Below are 22785 nucleotides of genomic sequence, written 5' to 3' on the forward strand. Positions count from 1 at the left end.
TTTTTTCTGCCCGTCTTTTAAAAAAAGTCTGTTTTAATCGTTGCTTTTATCTAAAGACTTTGAGTTGAAGGTCATGATTTTATTGTGGTAAATGTTTTTATACATAAATACTGAGCTCTCGTGTACTTTTTAAGAAGACTTCCTCGTTAATATTTTTAGCCTAGTTTGTGCTCTGACAATTAGTTCTTGGACCAATTTTATTTATTTTACAAATAAAAGTCCATTCCTGTGATAAAGTCTTGAGCTGCACCTCTTTTCTTCACATTTTACAGACTCGAATGTAAAATTCTCCAGTTGTTTTAGATATTTTAATGTCTTTCCTTCTCCAGTAATGACTTCTTTAAAGTTTCTGACATTTTTCAGTTTAGAGAGTTTCTTCAGGACTTAACTCGATAATTCAGTTTAATATTTACAGACGTAGTGCTGCAGAAAAAAAAACACTCTTTTGCTGCAAAATACAGCTCAAAGAATTTTCCTTCAGCAAAACAATATATTTAAATAATCATTAAAGGTGTTTTCTGTATGATTTCTATAGCACATTTCTAAAGACGGCTAATATTTAGGGATATTTCTTACAAAAACTACTATTAGTTTGGCAACTTCCTGTTCATGTTTGGGACACAAATTTGCATTTAAAATAAATTTAAAAAGATTAATACGCTAATATTCAAGAATTAAAATGATGCATCTAACCTTGGTCCAGCAAATGTTTGTTTAAAATTTGGACAAAAATTTTAGCTAAAAAAAAAAATAATATTCAGGAATACTAAAAACTATATCTAATTTAGACTAAAAATAGTTTTTTTTTATTATCGTTTTTATAAAATGTCCAGGAATATTAAACATCTAAAATTGCTGCCTTTGGACACGAATGTCATTATATATATATATATATATATATATATATATATATATATATATATATATATTAAAACAAAACAACATGCATCTGAAGATTGTTTAGCTTGTGTTTGATATTTTGCATGAATTTTGACTAAATAGTTTAGTTAAAACCAACTTTATGTCCAAGAATTTTAAAGACATGAATCAGAGATTATTTGTTCAAAAGCGTTTGGGCAAAATTTTGGACAAATAAATATACATATTTTTAAAAGAAAGACAAATATGCAGGAATAAGTCACAAAAACAAGCCTTTTTCCAACTTTCTGACTATATTCTGGATATAAAATTAGATTTATGTTAGTTTAAAAATGGCAAAATATCCAGAAAAAAAAAATTACATCCTGTTAGTTATTGTTAGTTTATTTTGAAAAACCATTTGAACCGGAAGTGTCTTACTGTCCGCTCACGTGTGTTTCTTAGGAACGTTTTACAGGTTATCGCTACATACGTGACATTAGGATGCAACATGTGAGTTAATGTTTTATAAAAACGCGAGTTATAAACATTTACCTGTAATTAAACAAACAATTTAAGTCTGTTCGTTTAGCGGCTAAGCTAACAGCTACTGCTAAACATGTAGTCCTGCTTTTTTCAAGATAAATGAGGTTTTATTTTATTTTATTTTTTACCGTGTCTGGTTTGGGCAGTCGAGTTCAACTTTATCTATTTTCTTCAACCAATGTCCTGCGCTGTTCAATAAACGATGTTTCTTTGTTTTTTCAGACATTTTGTTGCGGCTCCTGTTATCATGGCTGATGCGTTCAGTAGCAGCTCGGAAATTGTAATTCAGCGAGTGTCGGAGGTGAAAGTGAAGAAAAACACCCCGCAGGAAGATCTTGAAGAGCTGTATCAGATTAAAAAGACTTGCGAGTTCATTCGAGAGCGTAACTTTGGAAAGGTGGGAACTTAAAATGTTTTTTTAATTTAGATTTTGTTGCTTTTGATGTTAGCATTAAATGAGTTGATATTTCCAGGTTGCTCTGCAGTTCCCTGATGAGCTGCTGGTTGATTCAGTGGCAGTAGCTGAAGAGATTGAGAGAAACAGTCAAGCCAAGATATATATTTTAGGAGACACGTCTTACGGCAGGTAAGAGTTATTTTATAAATTGTTGCACATTTTGTTTATATCATCGGAGTAGCTTTAAGTTACTGAGCAGAATCATATTTTTAACTCTTCTTTCCAGCTGCTGTGTGGATGAAGTCGCAGCCGAACACGTTGGCGCTGATTGTGTTGTACACTACGGCGGCGCCTGCCTCAGCCTCTCCAGAAGACTTCCTGTGAGGTACGTCTTCGAGAGAAGACCGCTGGACGTGGAACTCTGCGCTGCCTCCTTCAGAGATCTTCACCCCGACGCTCAAGCGCTCGTCATCCTCCTCTACGACGTCAACTATTGTCACGCTGTTGGTACGATTCACCATGAAGGCATCGTACGATGAACGCTGAGTCAGCATTCGCACGCTGCTGATCCTGTTTCCCTTTATTCTTTGACTCCTCTTCTGTACGTCTGCGTACTTTGTGCTGTTGTAGCCATCAATACGTCAAAATGTTCGGCTCATCCAGGTACATTTGGCTACGGCTTTTGTATATTTGTCATTTTTTTACTTTTCTAAATATTTTTCCTAATTTACAAAATTATTTCTATATAGAAGTTCATTAAAATGTTTTGAATTCCTTCAAAGAAATCTCAATTTAATACATTTTGGTTGCTTTTACATATTAGGTAGATTATCCCCTTTTAAGCTAGCATTTTGCTACTTTAGCTTTTAGATAATGTTTTGTTAAATATAAATTTTTGCTACTTCTTTTGCTTCAGCTTCTTTAAGTTGAAGCTTTCACACTGAATTTGAGCGAACAACAAAATTTATCCGGTTTATTTTAAATCCTGTCTGGATAAACGGATCGACCGCCCTGCTGTGTTTGGTGGAGATTTGTGAGACGTTACGAGTCACGACCTTTGACCCCATCTTGTCTGTTTTCAGATGATCTTCTGGCGCGTCTCTCGGCAGATTATCCGAACCTCGTGGCCTCGGAGCTCGTTGTGGAAGGGGAGCAGAGCCTCGCTCATGGATTAAAACAAACCGATGACCCCGGCCTCTCAGAAAACCACCGGCTGATCCGTCAGTTCGGACGGCATTTCTCCCTGAAAAGTGGAACAAGCCTAACGGATTACCGGATGTTCTATATTGGCCAGGAGGGGGCGACCTTACGGAACTTCATGATGACGTGGAACCGCTGCTCGTTCTGCTCTTTTGATCCCGTGTCGTCGACGGGGAGGATGGAGTCTGTAAACGTCAACCGCGCTCTGATGAAGCGGTACTACGCCATAGAACGGGCCAAAGACGCCGGCGTGGTGGGCATCCTGGTGGGCACGCTGGGCGTGGCCGACTACCTCGCCGTCATTCAGCAGCTGAAGGAGACGATCCACCGGGCCGGGAAGAGGAGCTACGTGTTCGCCATGGGGAAGCTGAACGTGCCGAAGCTCGCCAACTTCCTGGAGATCGACGTGTTCGTGCTCGTGGCGTGTCCCGAGAACTCGCTGCTGGACTCGGGGGAGTTCTTCAAACCCGTGGTGACGCCGTTCGAGATGGAGGTGGCCTGCAACAGGAAGAGGGAGTGGTCCGAAGAGTACGTCACGGACTTTCGACACCTCCTGCCAGGTAGAGTTGCATTCAGGCCCAAAAAATCCGACCCACCCCAGCCCGTAGCCATAATTTTTTAACCCCATCCGACCCGACAAATTAACAGGAATTACAGGTCTGGACACCCCCCGCCCTCCCCCCGGATAATTTTAATTGAGCTTTGACCTCTTATATAGTTATTAACAGTCGGACGCGTGCGGCCGAAAAGGGGCAGAAGATCAGAGCTGAGGGGGGTGTTTGTCCTTTCGTGGCTGTCAAAGCACATTAAATCCCTGCTTCTGCATCATTCAGACATGGACCCTGCTCCGACATGTCTGCTTTGGGTTCTAACCTGTTTGGGTCATGCGACCGCTGATTCCAGCTGCTGAACGTCCATTTGGGTGATGGATCGCTTCCTGGCAGTTTGGGGAGTCCCATCTGAAGCTTAACTGAACTTTATTTTATCTGCCGGTGCAGCTGTGATTGTATGACAAGCCAAGTTGCCATATAATTGGAAAGTATGGCAAGCCACGTTGCCATATAATTGGATTGCCAGCCACGCGAGTCTGCTGATGCAATCAAAAGCCCGACATCGACCCGGCCTGCCCATCCAGCAGATTATTATGGCTCGGTCCGGCCCAAATTCGGGCCAGGCCGGGCTTCGGGCCCGGGTTATAAATGACAGCTCTACTGCCGGGTCCGATGGTCACATTGAAAACTTTTGTTTTCTCATTAACGTGTAAACTCCAATTAAAGATGGCCGCCACAGCCAACTGACTTTGACACAAACACGGTTACAACTTAGTCGGTTTTACAGACGCTGAGCTAACGTTAGGCGTGGTAGTAGCTGAGAGTCATTCCTAAGACACTCTTTGAAAGTTTACAGATTGCTTGAGATTTTCCAAGATTCAGTCCAAACTGTTTGTCATTTTTCAAAATAAGATTTTAGTTCATGCCTGTGGCGTTAAAGTCGTTATTTCTAATGGAGGCACCTTTTTTTTTTTAAATAAATATTTGGACACAATTTCACTTCCAGTATGTTTGTTTATTTATGGCAGAATATTTGGGGCACGCAGGAGAAAACAAATGTTGAGAATTTAATTTTTTTTTTTTTTAGTTTTGGGATAAATGTAGAAATCAGGAGGGGAAGAAACTGTTTCAAGTGAATCTCGTTCTTTTATTCTCGTATAGCTGCGGATCATTAACTTTTACTGGATAAACTACAAAATCCCCTTCAATCTTTCAGAATAAGAGACTCATTGTTGATCTTCAAATTATACATTTTTAAAAGTATTTTCTCTAAAATGTTCTGTACACTGCAGCTTAGACTGCTGGGACTTCAGTAATTTTCAGATTGTGTGCAGATGTAAGATAAAGTGTTTGCTAAAAGTTTATTTTTATCTGTTCTGAAGAATAAAATTGCTAATTTGGCAAAAAAAAAAGCTCTTTTAATCTTAGAGATTAGAAACTATAAATAATCATCATCATTTGAGCAACTCTAATACAAATATTGGTTTTAATGGACCAAAAACATTAAATATGTAACTTATTTTGTTTGAGTTAATAAAAATCTTTTCCACAGGCGGTCGGAGTCACGTTCCTTTGTCTGATGAGCAGAATGACGATGAGACGGATGTTTCTTTGATCACTGGAGCTCTGCGAAGCCAGAACCTGAACCGTGACCCTGCAGAGAACTCATCAGGATCCTCCGTGGTCCTCAGGAACCAGACTCTGACTGTAGCCAACACAAACTCAGCAGGTACGACACAAACGCTCGTTACAGTCATTAAATATGGATTTATTGTGAATTTAGCATGAATACAGCCGAGTTGTTTTACATGTTGAGGGGTAGCCAGGATAGAAAATTACATGTATTAAACCAAGGGTCCCCATCCACTGGGCCAAGGACCGATATCTTGTATCATTTGGTACAGGTCCACACACAAATAGAAATACCACATCTCTTAAAAATCCCATATAAATACTTTACATACATCAGTCTGCAAAGTCGTTTATCTTAGCGTGTTCGTTTGCACTTTCTGCACATAATTCAGGTATTTTTCATGTTCGAGCAAACCTGCAAGCTAACATGAGTACATCGATCCCTCCATTATCTTTAGCCACTTTTTACATTTTCGGATCACTGGTGCCCATGTCCAGCAGTCACTGTGTGAGAGGCGGGGGACACCCTGGACAGGTCTCCAGTCCATCACAGGGACACATGGAGACAAACGAGACACTCTCTCTCTCGCCTAGGGACAATTTAGAGTTACCAATCTGCCTAACATGCATGTTTTTGGTCTGTGGGAGGAAACCGGGAGTAACCGGAGAAAACCCACGCATGCACGGAGAGAACATGCAAACTCCACCCAGAAAGGCCCCTGGACCGGGATTTGAACCGGCGACCTTCTCATTGAGAGGCGGCAGCTCTATCAATCTGAGCCACCGTGCCTCTTGTATTAAATTGGTTCATGAAATAATTTTAGGGGGAAAATCTTGTCAGTCTGGCAAATTAAAAGAAAAAATAATTTTAAGTTAATTTATAATCTGCAAAAGACTTTCTGTGCAAAAACTTAAAAAAATATATTGGACTGTGTACATTTACCAAGGTCACGTACGCGGTATACTGTACTTTTACCAAGGCCATGTACATAGTATACTGTGTACTTTACCAAGGCCACATACATAGTATACTGTGTACATTTACCAAGGTCACATACGCGGTATACTGTGTACTTTTAACCAAGGCCACGTACACATTGTAATGTGTATTTTTAACAAGGCCACATACACAGTATACTGTGTACTTTTACCAAGGTTGCATACACAGTATACTGTGTACTTTTACCAAGGTTGCATACACAGTATACTGTGTCCTTTCACCAAGATCATGTACACAGTACACTGTGTACTTTTACTAAGATCATGTACACAGTACAACCTCTAGGTGTAGAAAATATTCAGTCAGGAGATTTTTTCAGATTTAATCCCTGCAAGTAAAATGTAACTCTGCCCAACGCGTCGTTGGGAAGTTGTCTTTCATGAAACTGGTCTGTGGTGCAGAAGCAGTTGGGCGGCTGTATCAAACTGTATTTTTGGCCTCGTGGTTTTTCCAGCCTCCTTCCTAGCGGCTCGGAGCTGGCGGGGCCTGGAGCAGAAACTGGGGGAGACGCCGGTCGTGAAGGCGGTGGAGGGCAGGAGAGGCATCGCCATCGCCTACGAGGAAGAAGGAGCATCGTGATAATTCATCAGATTATTTAAAACTGCATCTAAAAACTAGACGCTGAACCAAAGTATTAAAGATTTCCTTAATTTAAAAACAGGTTTGGTTTTAATTTTTTTTTATCACCATAACTTGTTTAGGCGAAAGTATTTACAGGAGTTACTGTCCGTTCACAGGAAGTTCCTCCACGAAAGCTGCAGGAAATATACCGGTGTTCCCATTACACTGCCCCTCCAACCAGTCCTGGTTCACTGAGGTGGGGGGAGAAACGGTTTAGAATCACGTATGGGGAATAAATGACCTTAAATTTCTAAATATACCTCTGGAGAGAAGCTTGATGGTGTCACCCTGCTGAAAGTTCAGATCCTCTGGGTTCGATGACTTGTAGGAGTGAAGTGCCATGAACCGGATCTCTTTCTGTGGCTAAAAATATAAACTTTAGGAAAAAAAATAACAAAAACTACATATTTTACTAAAACCTGATGGCTTGAGATGTGCTCCCTTTTAGACATTTCTTATTTAGCCTCTGTTAGCAAAATATGAGTCATTGATTTAGTTTGTTGGTTAAAACTTTGGCATGCAAGGCAGCGGGCGAAAATAAAAAATGTCATACTGGGTCAATTTGTTTTAATGGCAAGTTCTGTGGAACAAAAATGGTTAAATCATGTCATCTGGACCTGTTTCTTTAAAATGTTAACAGTGTCTTACCTGTTGCAGATAGCTGTTTAGTGATATAACGTAATTCTGACAGATTTGATGAGCTAACAGCTAGTCTTGCTTCCTGCAGGGAAAATTATTTAATAATAATATTTTTGCTCGAATGATCGTGTATATTCTGAAACTGACGGATATAAATGTTTAAACCTATTAAACAAACAAGTTATTTCATAGGTTTAAACAAGCTAATGGCTAGTCCGAGCGAGACCAAGATTAATGTGGACTGCTGCCGTCTTGAAGGTTTTCAGTGCAAACTTAAAAAAATCAAACGTAAATTTATTTTTCTTAACTACCGTACTTGCCGCCGTACACGTCGCGCCGCCGTATAAGTCGCATCTATTAGGCGTCACCGCTGGCGGGACGTGTTTGTTATGCGATACCGCTGACCACTCGGAAATGTGGGCCGGTGTTGTGCCAAAAATCGATTAGCTGCCAAATGGCAGCCGGGGGAGCGTGCACAGGAGGACTTCAACAAGATAACCTCCTAAAAACAGTTATTTGTTTGCTTGACGTTATAGTAAAGGTGTGTCTCAGTTTAACTTTTCCTTAATAAATGGTCAAATCAGCTGCAGGTCGCCTGGGCGTCGTGGCGAAATGCAGCTTATTTGACGTTTGCTCCAGGAGTTCCGGAGCGAGACGAAGGTGGCATGGTATGGTAAGCCAAGTGTCTCATTAATAGCCACTTTTACCTATTAATGACACACTTGGCTTGCCATATTACTCAACTGCCCTCTAGTGGCTGAAAATGGTAGTGTTCAATATTTTCCATGTCAGAATTAATGAAATCGTCAGATCTCAGCCAAAAATTGGGTTATAAATATGAGAAAAAAAACATATATAAGTCGCTTCGCTGTATAAGTCGCAGGGCATGCTAATTTATGCAAAAAGTGCGACTTAAACAGCAAAAAAATACGGTATATCAAATGGTGCCATTTGATAGTGTTTACGCTGGTTGTTCATTTAATTTTGAAGTGCGGGCATGCGCTCATTGTAAACAAAGCACTTTTCTCAGCAAATCTAAGTGTAAATACATCAAACTTGTCTCCACCCTAATGGATTTTCTGTAAACATCACGTCAGCTGTTTCAGTAGGTAAACAAACTGCACTTTTTTTAAACAGAAAAAATATTGTGTGGATTTCGTTTCTTTATGAATTTTCCTGACCAGTAACTTTTCGTCGAGTCTTAAAAGCAACGCCACTAAAATAATTTCACCGAGCTTCAGGAAATAAGCAGCGTTTCTGCAAACTGAGGTAGCTCGCAGAGCGATCCACAGCAGGTAAGATACTTGTTCATAAGCTTTCCACTGAACCTCACTTCAACATTTATTCACTGTTAGCATTGCAGTTTTAAGGTGCCTTTTATTTAAGAGTCTTGGCGTTTCAGTCAATGGAAACATTCTTTTTAAATTTTCTTTAAAAATTAGCAAACATTAATGTAAAAATAGATGAGCTGATTTTTACCTCTTTGGTGTTGCACCACAGCGTGATGCGTCCTCCAGCGGCCTGGCTCCACAGATCTGTGTTGGCATCGATGAGTTGCTTCCCACTCGAGTCTAAGCTGAAATTAAAAGAAAATAAGCTCGAGTAGAAAAACGGTAAACTACACCGGTGGTAATTTAAATGTACCTTAAGCAGATGGTGGCAGGAGGGAGATTCAGCTTCTTGCTGATCTTCCCCATCAGGATCACATGGGGAGACCCGGAAGGTACAGAGACGATGAAGTTGAAGGTGAAATGGATTTTAATGTGGCATGAATTATCTTTTGGCTGTTCCATCTGATATTAAGAGAGACACACGGTGGATGTTAAGTCACATCGATCGAACATTTTAACTTCATGAAACGCAGCGTGCACGGACCTTCTGCTGAGTTCTTCCATTTCTCTCACCTGGAGTAAGACCTGACAGGACGTAAATCAAATGAGGATTGGGAACACTGTTCTATGGTAAACAAGAAAATTGGTGTGTGTGTGGGAATCTACCTTGAATCCTCTCAGGTCTGGTTGGTGGTTCTCGACTCAGAGGTCTGGCTAAACTCTGAAGGTCATTTCCATTCAAAACACACAAAAATGTTAAGTTTTTGAGAGAAGTTTAATTAAAAAAAATGCAATAAATGCACAATGCCAGTCAAACGTTTGGACAATGTTATGAATAAAACCTTTTAGATATGTTTGAACAAGAAGTAACTCGTACAAATTTCAAATTAAAAGCGTTACCTTGTTTTGTTTAGAGGCCACTGAGATTTCCAAGCGTTCGAGGTAATTGTAAGGAACAAGTCCCCTCTGTAATGGACATCACACTCGTCAATATCACTTCAAATCAGAATAAAAATAGAAAAATACTGAAGAAAGTTTGATAAGTTTCAATACAGCTACATTCTTCTGACTTATTTTCAAGAGTATCGACAACTCCAGGTTAAAATCTCAACCTGTTTGCCCTTTAGGGTTTTAAAGATTTAAGATTTTTTAAATTAAATTGTCCTTAATGTTGACAAACACTATAATTCTACAGGATTCTGGGAGGCAGCCATGATGGAATGATACAACAAAGGAGAACCTGCACAACATTTAAATGGATCTTAGTCCAGCACATGTTGGCAACACATGTTTTCTCTCTATTCTTCTAAAAGTTGTTTGAGAAACGTGAAAACTCCTTATTTTTTAAAAAATCTACGTTTATTACATTTTTTACGGAAGGACTTCTGGGGCCATGACATCGGTTGTAGTGGAGACTAAAGCACAGGGAGTCGAGGCTGTAAAGTTATAACGTGACAAACTTTTATTTTGTATTAGTTCTTATGTACAATATGGGTTGAAACGATCAAAGGGTGATAAACTTGTGGTTTTTAATTTATTAGCTCTGCAGTTGATGCTATATATAAATTAGCTCTGAAGCAAATGTATTAGCTTTTGAACTTATTCTTATTATTTGGTCTGGAGTTAACGTCATCTATGTATTAGTTCTGCCAAAAAACAAACATTCAAGCTAAATGGAGCTCGCACTGGGACAATCTGTCTATATAATTTACCCAGAATGCATTGCAATGTAAAAAACTATGACGACGTTCGTGTGTCATAAATTTTTTAAAACTTAACCTACAGTATGTTTACGATCTTGTTTTTATAGCTGAAGCGATTCTTTATTAAATTAGGTCTATTTTTCCAACCAGTTGGAGATCCCTTTTAAGATTCAGGGACCCAGAATCTGCTGAGTCATTGGTTACCGTGGTGATTCCCGCTTCTTTTGTGGGGCAGGAGGAAGAAGGGGAGCTACACCTACAAGCAGTGACCCAGACTCTTGACAATTACTGTTGCCATAGTGATTCCCGCCTTTTCTGGGGCACCGAGGGAGGAGGCGGAGCTACAACCAGAACTAGACAAAAGCTATCAACTAGTATCATTCTTGAACTGTTGCCGGCAGGAGGTTCTGTTGATCACTCGTAAATTTTAATCAGTCTAAATTGTTTTTTGTCTGTAATATGATATAAAAAATAACCTTCTAGTTTGAAGATCTATATTTTTAACTGAAATAAAATGATCAAAATGATCTAAAAAAGTTAAGTCTGGTCCTCAGACTTTTTTTTTTATTTTTCTACCTGGATTATTGAGCATGCATCAGGATATGAAATAAAATGAGTGTTTGGGTGTGTGCAAACTTATTCACATAACAGTGAGGGGTTAAAGAAAAATTAAAAAAATACTACTGGTAGTTTTATGCATATTTGTATGTAAAAAAGGACTAAGAGGAATTTGACTGGAACAAAATTTGGCAAGTTTAACATCATTACACTCCTAATGTAAACATTCTGTCAGAAAAATGTCCAAAAATCCAAAAGCTTCAACCATCTGTGCAAAAATTATATATATAAAGTTCAACTCTAAATGTTACAGTAACATTACAAGTTTTCAGGCTTACCCTTTCGTTGAAGACCACGTACGCCCAGTTGTCAGCTCCCTTCTGCAACACGAACACGATGTTGCCCGGCACTACGGCCAACTCGTCATTGGTCTCAGGATCAAACTCAAACAGCACGGTGTGGGGCTCTCCTTTTAAAGCTCTGAGAAACCAACATGTCCACAAGGTCAAATCTAACAAAAAACAGCTATTCAACAATGAAACCACAGGATGCTGGGTGTTTAGCATTAGCTCAGCCTTAAAGGTTTACCTCAGAACCTCAGGTTCTTTTGGAGTAGCTGGACCACCTTCAACCTGAACATCAAACATTCAGTTAATCGTTAATCAGTTCCCTGTTCTATATTTTAAATGAAATGAAACACAGGACGATTGATTTTCAGTTACCTGTGGCTGTAACGGTGCAAATCCAGAGAATTCATCCTGAGGAACCACGGAAGCAACAACCTGACGATGACATGAAGTGAATGTAGGTACCTTCTACAGATAAATTCATTGGTAATAAAACATGAATCTTTCCATAATAAAAGCTACCTTAGCTTTGCCCAGGTAGTCCTTTTTCTCCAGCTCAGCGACGTAGTGCTTGTTTGGTTTGAACATCATCTTCGAAGGGAACTCGACGAGTTTGAAAAGCTTTTGTTTCTGTCACAAAAATTTAATCACAAGGATTAATTAAATTATTTCTTGTGCATTTTGTGCATTTTACATCTTGAGCAGGCAGGAGCACATCAACGTAAATGGGGCTAAAAAAGTTCTGTTTACAATGACTAAAACTACATGTGTGCACTGCAGTTATTAGATTAAATTATAGTGAATATTTAAATACATGTTGGTCATTTGGATTCTAACCGACCAGAGTGGACTGCAGAGCTCTGTCGATGATGCCGAGCTTGGTCTCAGTCTTGTAGTCGAGCGCCTTGACGAGGTTCTCCTGAGCCTTTTCCCAGTTTCCCTGCTGAGCTTCAGCCAGGGCCACATTATGGAGGACCTGCAGCAGGAAGTGATGTAATGAGACTGATTTAGACGTTTGTCAGTAATGTAATCAAGTCCTTGACGTTACTAAATGGAATTGAAAACAAGAAAAATTCTGAAGAAATTCCACGTTAGTTGAAGTTTCTGATGGTCATATGTGTCCATTTTTCTTTCTAGTGTTTTATGGAGGAGATATGACAAAATAAAAGAGCTCTGGTTTGCAGAGGAAACGTAAAGCTCAGACACAGTGGAAGTCAATGAGAGTTTTGGTGTGTGCACTTTGCACTTTGAAGGCGATTTGAGAAACAATTATCTACCGCAGTGAGACACCGTGGGTGAAGGAGGACAACACGGCGCACCTTATGATTAAACCGTGTGAAGAAGTGTCAAAGTTTGAATACTCTGTAGTAAAATTTCCACAAATTCACAAAATACAAACTGCAATTGTGTTTAAAAAACAAGTTAAAGATCTCAAACCTCTAATTCAGTCACGTAAAGTTCAACATCCTGCGACCCGTTTAAACTATGAATGATGTTTCTATGGTGTTTTTATTTTTAATGTTTCAGGACTATTCAACTAATTACTCACGGGGCCACAGTTACTGAAAGACAAGCGCTCAGGGGTCAGACATCCAGCAGTTATTGTCATTAAGTAAGTATTTTACTGTTTAAAATCTAGATTTATTTAAAAATGAACCCATTGGTGGGCCGAACTGAGCTCTCCCGAGGGCTTGATTTGGCCCCCGGACCGCCAGTTGAATAGCCCCGTTTTATGGTGTGATATTACATAAATTCATTTAGCACACAATTCGATTGAGTCGCATGTTTTAATGCATTCTTCACCTGGGTTTTTGCTAAGATGCGGAAAAACAACTTAAAACTTACAAAAATGTTTAGCCTAAATCCCATCATATTCTATGGGGAAAGTATCTGTCATTCCACTAAAAGTTCCAACTCTATAAAGCTGCAGTGTGTAAAATTGTGAAGGAGGTGCAAGTTTTAAATGATGCAAAAGAGGAAAAGTGACTTATTTTTTTAACTGAATAGATGATAGAGGTGCTGAACTCTTACCTCACAGGCGTAGAGGATGTATCTGAGACCAAGAGCTTTGTAATCTATCAGCTGGTTGCCCCTCAGGGCCTTAAAGGCTCTCTGGAAATCGGCCGAACTCTCCTCGTACCTTCAAACCAGGAGAAACTGAGAAAATTATTTGTTGCACATCATAAACCAAAATGCATGATTAGTTCACTGCATTGTTTAGGGAGCAGGCTTGGACGCAGCTCGCCTTTTCTTTTTGTAGAAGGTGATTCCTCTTTGAAAGAAGGCGACCGCCAGATGCTCATCCTTGCGTATGCTGCAATCAAACGCCTGAGAAACAACGGAAAACAGCAACTTCCTCTAAAACAACAGAAAGGTGGTACTTCTTCTTTCACGGTGACTTGCACTTTACAAAAGCGGGTTTCACCTCAGCCTTATCGGCAGAGTCCAGACGATTTTCCTCACAGAGGCACACAGTTAATTGAAAACATCACAGTCTTTTATTGTCGTCCAGACGTACCTTTTCTGCAGCATCCAGGTCCTGGTCCAGAAGCTGAAGGCAGCCGATGTTGAAACAGATTTTGGAGATTGGCTCTTGGATGGACAGGAAAATCCTGAGTGCTTCTGACCATTCCTGCCTGTTGGCGCAGGTTACGGCTTCGTCCCACTGTCTCAGAGTGTCCACAAAAGACATGTTCTCTGCCTGCTGCTTCACTGAGACTGAATTAGGGAAGTTCTTCTGATTTGTACCAGATAAACCAGGAAGTATGACTGTTGAGCATCTTCCTGCTCTCTACAGTCTTTTCAGCAAGCTCTTTAAATTCTACTTTTAACTCCATCGTTGTCTGTTTATAAACAGTAAATAAACGCAAAAGCAATACGTTTTAAACCTAAATGAGGATAAAACCAAAAATTTTACAAGTTAGTCCTAAGAATATTAGAGAGAACTGCTTTTAATCACCAAATCTGAGGTCACAAGTCTGGGTTTGTTTAAGATTTGAGCATCTGATCCCTCAGAGTTTTACAAATGAAATTTTGTCACATCAGCTGTGTGTCAGGGATTCATAATTCTGTTTATTACACCCAGAAGTTTTGTAATACGTGTGCACTACTTGTTCATATAATAGAAAAAAATCATTTAAAGCTTGACACATTTTTTTTTTACCTTACTTTATATTATGTAATTAATTACGGTATTTAAAAAGTGATCTTTTTATTACTTTTTCTGTGCAGATGTACATATTTTAGCCTATGTGAAATGTTGGGTGTCGCATATTATCTTATATGTTGAATCCCTGATGTAAATATATAATTTTGTTTTGCAATAATAAAAGTACTGATTGTTTTCCGTTTTCTAAGACAAATTACTTTTGTGACTTTTGTTTATAGCATTTAAAGCTGCATTAATTTCTGTGAAACGTGTTGGAAAAAAAAAAAGAATGAATAAATAAACAAATAAGATCGCTTTGATATAATTTGACTTTTGGACTTTGCTTGGACAAGGGTAGTATTAAAAATGTGTACTTTATAATAATTCAGTATAATATGAACAATTAAAATCAATAAATTATTTAAGTATAAGTAATGTACATTTTATTATTGTTAAAATTGACATGATTATTTTAAAATTTCACAAGGCATCTTTGAGAACTTTCAACGCTACTTCCGGTCTGTTCCCTTAAAAATAAAAGTCTTCTGATTGAGCAGTGGTCGTTACTTACAAAATATTAAACCTTTTATTACAAAATATTGCACAGAGTATTTATTTATATGTTGCATAAGGATTAAATTAGCATACTCCTAAAAATAAGACATTTCTTTTCGTTTTTAAATAGACTGTGATCATATTTTGAAAAAGTAATATTTTTCCTGTAGCTCGTTGCTAGCCAAACAAACATGGCTCAGCTACTTTACCAGACAGCGGATCTTTACGATACGTAGAACAAATGCAAAAATAAGATATGCCAAACTTAATATAAAAAAAAATCATGCCATGTTTAATATGAGTAGATAAAAAGTAGCTACCAAACTTATTTTGTTAGCTCTGAGCACCGTTTTTGTTCCCGTGTTGCATACGGCTAACTCCACGGTCGGCTAACACAAGCTAACAAGATGAACCTTGGATCAATGCTGTACAAGAATTTAAAAGATGTTACATGGAGCTCGACGTCTTTGCCTTTAGATCAGCTCGTCAGTGCTTATAAACTGCCACAGATTGTCAAGCTGGATAACGGCAAGTAGCTGTGTTGTAATGCTAAGTTTGTTAGCACGTTAGCGCTAGCTGAAGCTCAGCTGACAAATATTTGCTCGTTTCTGTCGCTAGTTTGAGTTTGCGCTGCCTTTTTTGTTCACAATACATTTTCACGGCTTTCTTTAATAATCAAAGGATCGTATCTGCATGAAAAACCGCACATAATTTCAGCACACTAACTTTATTATGTGTGCATTATAATAAATGCACGTGTTGTCACTTTGTATACATCCGCAGAGTAAACAGTTCAGGAAACACTTGTTTAATATTAATTCATTTTAGCTACTTTAAGATGTGTTTTTGTCCATGTCTAAGAATATATTATACTGTTTAACGAAATGACAGTCGCAGTTCATGGATTAATAGACACTTTAATAGATTAATTAGTGTTAATTGCAAAATAAAATGTTTATAGACATGTTTCAGTGTAAGAGTTAAATTATTAATAAACACAGTGCTGTTAGGATTGAGCATATGGATCTAAGTGAAGAAGCCTCAATTATACTAGTAATTATTTTTAGAGTTTATTTACATTTTGTGATTTTACTAGTGGTGTTCTTGGTGTAAACGGAGTTCCTAGAAGTTGCTTTTAGTATTTTCTAGGTTTTAAGTTTGGAAAAGGGAAAGCAGATTCTGTTCAGATTCTTTAGACAAACAAATCAAATATTGGTTAGAGGATTTACATTTACACCAGATTACCTTTCAAAGCCAAGATGGTCACCACGGCTATCTTTTGAAATACAATGATGGCTACAACTTGGTGAATGTGAGATTTTTAGCTAAAATTTGGCATGGTAGTAGCCGCGACCATCATTCTTAACTTGTACTTGGAGCACTAAAACATACTCTTTCTTACACAAGTTTGCCTCCTTAAAATGTTTACAAATTCTCTGTTCATCAAAAGATAAAAGTTCAAATATGTGCTATCATTTGTCTAATTTTACACAGTTTGACAGTCACAAGATACCCTGATTTGTCTGTTAAACTCTGAGCTAGATGTACAAAATAAAGCTCATAAATCAAATTTGAACCCTGTGATAAGAACCAGACTTAGTACAAAATCAGACAATCATCTATTAATATTTTGTGTATAGTTCGTATTTATAATTGGATGTCAAAAATGGTCCAAAAATCAAAATAAAGTTGTAAAACTGAGCCTGAATAGGTCTGGATTATAAATAATGAATGTGTAGTAACCATGAACCCTTTGCTGAGTGGAGTGTGCCGCATAAAAATAGAAACACTTGTATAAGTCGTGCTTATTGATTGTTAGGTTGGTGTCAGCATCCTTTACGAATCAGGCCATAAATTAAAGACTCCAGATATCTTTGGCATTTTTCTTAGCCAGACAAACTAACTGAATCACATGAGGCTTGGTTTGACATTTGATGGTTTTGTAAATGTTTGTTCATGTGGTTTGTGCAGGTCAGTTGGTGGAAGGGCTCAGGGACAACGACTACCTCTTGATTCATTCCTGCCGTCAGTGGACAACCATCACCGCTCACAGCCTGGAGGAGGGACACTACGTGATTGGGCCCAAAATAGAGATCCCTGTTCATTATGAAGGTAAGCTCCAGCTAATAAAGATGTTGTGACCCCTGTTCTCTGAATATAAACTTATAAAAGTCAAAGCAAAGCTAATCATCCAACTCCTATGGGTTGGTGGCACATTCTAGTTGCACTGAAATGTTTCTTTTTCCTTTCTTTTAGGTCAGTTTAAGCTGCTGGAGCAGGACAGAGATGTCAAGGAGCCTGTGCAGTATTTCAACAGTGTGGAGGAAGTGGCCAAAGCGTTTCCTGAGAGGGTGTACGTCATGGAGGAAATCACTTTTAATGTTAAGGTGCAGTAAATCCTTCTGATAGGTTGGATAGTTTGTGATACTGGACATAAATACCAGTTCTATCAATATATTTACTACAGTTTAACCCGTAAAAAGAGAGCTCAGATCTTTGGAAGTTGTTGTTTTTTTGTGGTAATGTTGCAAACATCTTACATGTTGAAAAACACCAGCTTGAAGACAATTTAATTCTGACCAGATTAGAACAAAGTGGATGGCTGTGGTCATTAAATCATTTGTTCACACAAAATAGTTTAAAAAACCTTTAAATCATTGTCAATTAAGCATTACTTGGTCAATTATATGCATTTATATGGTTATTTAGACGTAAATAGCAGCAAAAGTAGCGATACTAGAATTTTGGGTACATCCAGGGGTCACACCTGGCAGCAATTTTTTAATATTTCTGACAGAAGAACAATATAATGTAAAACTGGTGATAACACAACGCTTAAATCATATTGTTTGCACAAATAATTGGAAGTCTGGAGCTGTTTCAAGACGGCAGCAGTCTACTTTGGAAGTAGCTCCGTTGGTACCTACCATCAGTGCGATCGTCCCAATGTAGTTTTTGTGAGTATAAAGTAATATCAGACAACTCTAGAATACTTCAATTGACAAAACCAAATTGAGACTAATTGGAGACAAACATTTAATGAGAATCCATTGAGACACTTTGACTAAATTGCATAATAATTTAGATTATAAATTTGCAAGTCGCATGAACAAAAACAAGGTATGAATTTTAAAACTTGGTTATGGAATTGCGGCTGCACGGCTCACTGGTCATTTGGTCCCAAACACTCTGCAATACTGCAATAAAAATATTTCATTTTCCTTGAGTTGCCACCTCGTCTCCAACAGTTGCAGTTTAGCGAGGTGCTATCTTTACAGAGTTGTTGGGAACGCCTCAAACTGTTCTCAGTTTAGTTTCCATAATTCTAGAGCATTAAAGTCGTGCGTTTTGACGACATTTGCAAAGTTCCATCAAATTTAGTCCCAAATTTCACTGGAAGTTTGGGCGATTTGTTATTTTGTGTGATTTCGGGTGACAATTATGTATTTTCCTTCAGTTTTGTCACAACTCAGTGACCTTAACAGCTCGGTTACATCCGGTTTATTTACACTATTTATATTTATCATTATAGATGGCTTCAGGGCAATGCAACGAAGACACAGAAGTTTACAGCATAACACTAAGCACTGGCGACGAGCTGACGCTAATGGGCCAAGCTGAGCTCCTCTATGCCAAGAGCTCCAAGGAAAAATCAAGACTCAACACAATTTTTAAGAAGATCGGCAAGCTGAACTCAATCAGTAAGATCGGTCGAGGCAAGATGCCCTGCTTGATCTGCATGAACCATCGCACGAACGAGAGCCTCAGCCTGCCTTTCCAGTGCAAAGGCCGCTTTAGCACCTGCAGCCCGCTGGAGCTTCAGATGCAGGACGGCGAGCACGTCATCAGGAACATCGTGGAGAAAACCCGACTCCCAGTCAACGTTATCGTACCCAGCACTCCGCCTCGCAACCAGTACGACCTCCACCTCATTCGGGAGGGTCATCGATACAAACTTGTGAACATCCAGACCAAGACGGTGGTTGTGTGCTGCATTCTGCGGAGCAACAAGATCATCCCCGTCCATTTCCCCTTTTACATGGCCATGCCGAGATTTATCATCCCGGAGGAGCTGGTGCAGGGCGAGCTGTGGTTAGACACCATGGTACACCGCTGGTTCTCCTTCTGCCAGGAGCAGTTCGATATAGACGATTACTCCCGTGCCGTACGGGACGTGCGGACGGACTGGAACGATGATATCAAAAGCCCCAAGAAAACCAGTGGCAATGGTAATTGTGGTGGAGGCAGCAACGGCTCCATCGTGTGTCCCAACCACATGCAGATCCCCAGCTCCTTAACGTACGCTCGAGATGAACTCGCGCAGTCCTTCCACCGACTGTCGGTGTGCGTTTACAGCAGCAACCTTCACGGGAACAGCGAAGTCAACTTGCAGGGATGCATGACACTGTGTGCAGACTGGGCTCCTCTGGGTTCGGATGGCAGTCATTCAGAACCTGGAGAGAACGAGCACTTGTTTCCGGATCATCTAGACAGCACAACCCAACATCCATACATGAACAAGCTGGACATTCAGTACGAGGAGGTGTGGTTGGATCACTTGACCGGGCAGAGCTCTAAACCCTATCCCAGTGAAGGAATAAGAGACGTCAACAATGACTGCGCTACACCAGCTGCACACTTGTACCCGGTCACCTGTCCTCTTGGTGCCATAACCAGTCTAGACGCGCCTCTTACTCCACCACCCGTCCCACCCAAATCTGAAGCTGTGAGTATATTCCACCACAATTAACCTTTATAAAACATCTTCCAACAAGAATCAAACTGCTTTTCCTCTTGTTCAGTTTTTTACAACTTTCAAAGCAGTGAAACCTCCACAAGTGATATATATTTGTCAAAATATTACTTTTACTTTTTCTATGTCGCAGCAGTTCATAAACTTTTCAGCACCAACTTCCATTTTGGTATGTGGATACATCTAGGAGTAAAAAAAGGTCCTTATTAAAAATTGGGTTGCCACATCAAAATCCAAGATGGCTACCACCATCAGTTTACAATATATATGTAAACTGAATGCCCCAATCATTTGAAGTAAGTACAGATTCTAGTTTTTATACTTGTTAAAAGTGTAGTTCCCTCAAATGATTGGGGTGGTATTGGGGTAACCAAAGCTTAATCTGTAATGGCCAAGGCCACCATTGGCCACCCCCTGGCTCCACCACCGTACCTGGTGGTGGATAAAATTGCTCCCTCCACTCGCCAAGCTCTGTTACTCTGCACTGTCTCATAAAAGCAAAAACCTACCTCTCTCATAAACTGTGTAACTTCATACCCAATTGAATATTTTGCACTAAAACATCTTATAAAATCTAAAAACAATCACTAGTCAAATCCCTTGGCAGCTGGGGACATCGGTGTACTTGTATTGTTTTTATTGACTTAAAATATGTTATCTCCTGTAGAAATTATACTTCTTTTCTTGTTGGTCCAAGATGTTTTTCTCCTTATGAGAAGAGTGTTGTCATTTCAGACTTTAATGTGCCAGGATGCAAAACTGTATCCTGCAAGTGATGCTCCATTTATACGTTAGTGGTCTCCGTCAGCCTGGCCTTCACAAGAAGAGTTTTGGTTACTCCTCTGTTTAAAGTCAGGTTTTCTTATTTGATGTAAATGGCTTCTTTTACCGTCTCACATCAGGAAGCCAACTTTAAACAGTGGAGTTTATTAAACTCAATATGAAGAACAGGCTGACACTAATCCACTAATACTAATACAGACCACTAATGACCTTCAGGAGGGCGGGGAGTGGGATCCATCTGCAGTGTCCTCATGTTGAGGGGGTTTAATGTGAGGCAGCAGTTGGAGGGTTTGCTCTGGTTTGAGGGAAATGGTGAAACATCATTAGTTGTATTGTGGCACAGCTTCCACGAGCCTCGTGTTTTACAACTCAACGCTGTATTTATCAAAATAACGCGACTATCATTTAGGTGAAGGAGGAGTGTCGTATGTTGAACGCTGCTCCACCGGTCCCTCCTAGAAGTGTGAAGCAGTTGCCATCAGTACCCACCCCGATGAAGCCACAGCAGCAGGACACTCGCGCTCAGAGTCCAACCCTCTCCTATTATTCCTCTGGTCTCCACAACATGTAAGACCATTTTATTTTTCATTTAAGATGCGTCATACAAGGTTACTTCTCAAGCTGATTAAATGTAGTTTATATTTGCAGAGGAGCATGTGAGCCAGAAGAAGGTGACCTACAAGAGCAGTGCCACGCCTGCTACCCCTGTAACTGGGGTAGATCCAACACCGAACCATGGACGGTGTCGCCCTCCGGCAGCCTGCTGCTGGAGGGGATCTCCTCGCGTTTGTCCTGGCCAAATAACTTCAGCGGAGGAGACTCGCGCTGTGCGGAAGAGTTTCAGCCTTCCAGCTCCCGGAGTTACTACAGTTACCCCAGAAAGAGGACCCCGAGAACCTGCACGTCCTGCCTCATTGACTACGACGGGCGAGAGCACGCGGGCTGCCGTGATGGGTTCCAGAAACCGTACGCCAACCAGATCTGCACCAAGTCTTCGAGTTACAACGCTGGGATGTACGGAGTCAAACCGATAGAAGAATCGAACACTAAGCAGAGCCTCTCCTGCCCCGTTTTACCACCGAGAACACCCAAATTCAACGCCATCAAGACATGGGCCGACTTACTGTCGGAGTCTGTACCCGACTCAAAACTGGAAGCTACGACCCCCTCACCAGTTCTACACGATCAGGACACGGATGACCCATTAACTTTTAACTGTCCTTCGTCCCCTCCCTCTGCAGAGTGGCAGCCGCCCTTAAACCTGGCTGGTACTTCCATCGAGGAGGTGTCCAAATCCTTAAAGTTTATCGGCTTGCCAGATGACATTGTTTCCCTGTTCGTGTCCGAGAAGATCGACGGGAATCTACTCCTGCAGCTCACCGACGAGATTCTGTCCGAGGACTTCAGACTAAGCAAGCTGCAGGTGAAGAAGCTGGTGCAGTTCATAAATGGATGGAGACCCAAGATCTAACGGTACAAACACTACATTTTGTTAAGAAGCTGAGAACATCATGCCTTCAGTATGTATGCTATGCACATCAAGCCACAAGGAGCATTTTATTTTGTAACATATGAACGTTTTTGTGTTGATGCGTTACGAGGAAGACGCTACAGCTGCGTAATTAAAGTCTGACCGCTAACTGCTAAAATCAAACCGTATGGCACTTTGATAAAAACGTTGGTTGTTGGTCAACTTTTAGTTCGTTTTAGCCACAACTCTTGAAAATTATTATTAAAATGTAATTCAGCTCAAGAAATCTAAAGAAAAAACGTGGCGGAAGTTAATTTGAGAATATATTTTATGTGTGACTTTTAAGGCCATAATTTCATATAAAAAGGCTAAAAGATATGATCACTAATGAAGCTATTATTGCAAGCTCCGCTAATCTTTGGTTTAAATGTTATGAAAAGAACGTGTTTGTACCAGGGATGCAAAAAGAAAATGTTACTGTTAAGCTAAAGGTAGAATGATTGTGTTCGACTGATAAATTAGGCCCAATATTTTTTTTAAATAATTGGCATCAGTTATGCAAAGCCAATTTACAGGCAGTCCCCAAAGGAAGAATATTGTACCAATGTTTCAAAGAAAAATGCCAGAAAACGAAGAAACCCCAATTCTTATTTTTCAGAGTCAAACACATTTAAGATCCTCAAGCCTTTAAT

The 22785-nt window shown here is 39.7% G+C and overlaps 3 protein-coding genes across 3 annotated transcripts; 2 read left to right on the forward strand and 1 right to left on the reverse strand.

The window, feature by feature from the left end:
* Positions 1–1303: 1303 nt before the first annotated feature.
* Positions 1304–6797, forward strand: dph2 (diphthamide biosynthesis 2). Its single transcript, XM_037694142.1, has 7 exons — positions 1304–1371; positions 1627–1801; positions 1878–1990; positions 2088–2308; positions 2884–3561; positions 5105–5281; positions 6639–6797. The coding sequence occupies exons 2-7, from the start codon at positions 1652–1654 to the stop codon at positions 6761–6763; spliced, it is 1464 nt and encodes a 487-aa protein (XP_037550070.1). The 5' UTR covers positions 1304–1371; positions 1627–1651; the 3' UTR covers positions 6764–6797.
* Positions 6693–15188, reverse strand: ncf2 (neutrophil cytosolic factor 2). Its single transcript, XM_037694143.1, has 17 exons — positions 15180–15188; positions 13902–14078; positions 13629–13711; positions 13415–13523; positions 12225–12359; positions 11906–12013; positions 11759–11818; positions 11625–11668; positions 11375–11516; positions 9676–9741; positions 9442–9496; positions 9320–9360; positions 9089–9237; positions 8924–9020; positions 7066–7168; positions 6900–6996; positions 6693–6738 (listed from the first exon to the last, which is right to left on the reverse strand). The coding sequence occupies exons 2-16, from the start codon at positions 14073–14075 to the stop codon at positions 6905–6907; spliced, it is 1458 nt and encodes a 485-aa protein (XP_037550071.1). The 5' UTR covers positions 14076–14078; positions 15180–15188; the 3' UTR covers positions 6693–6738; positions 6900–6904.
* A 258-nt stretch (positions 15189–15446) lies between these two features.
* On the forward strand, positions 15447–22219 carry garem (GRB2 associated, regulator of MAPK1). Its single transcript, XM_037694471.1, has 6 exons — positions 15447–15614; positions 17058–17198; positions 17343–17473; positions 18619–19812; positions 21032–21189; positions 21271–22219. Exons 1-6 carry the CDS (start codon positions 15494–15496, stop codon positions 22091–22093), a joined length of 2568 nt encoding a protein of 855 aa, XP_037550399.1. The 5' UTR covers positions 15447–15493; the 3' UTR covers positions 22094–22219.
* Positions 22220–22785: the final 566 nt, after the last annotated feature.

Source organism: Nematolebias whitei, chromosome 20 (genome assembly GCF_014905685.2).
Source record: "Nematolebias whitei isolate Nwh7 chromosome 20, NemWhi1, whole genome shotgun sequence".
NCBI lineage: Eukaryota > Metazoa > Chordata > Actinopteri > Cyprinodontiformes > Rivulidae > Nematolebias > Nematolebias whitei.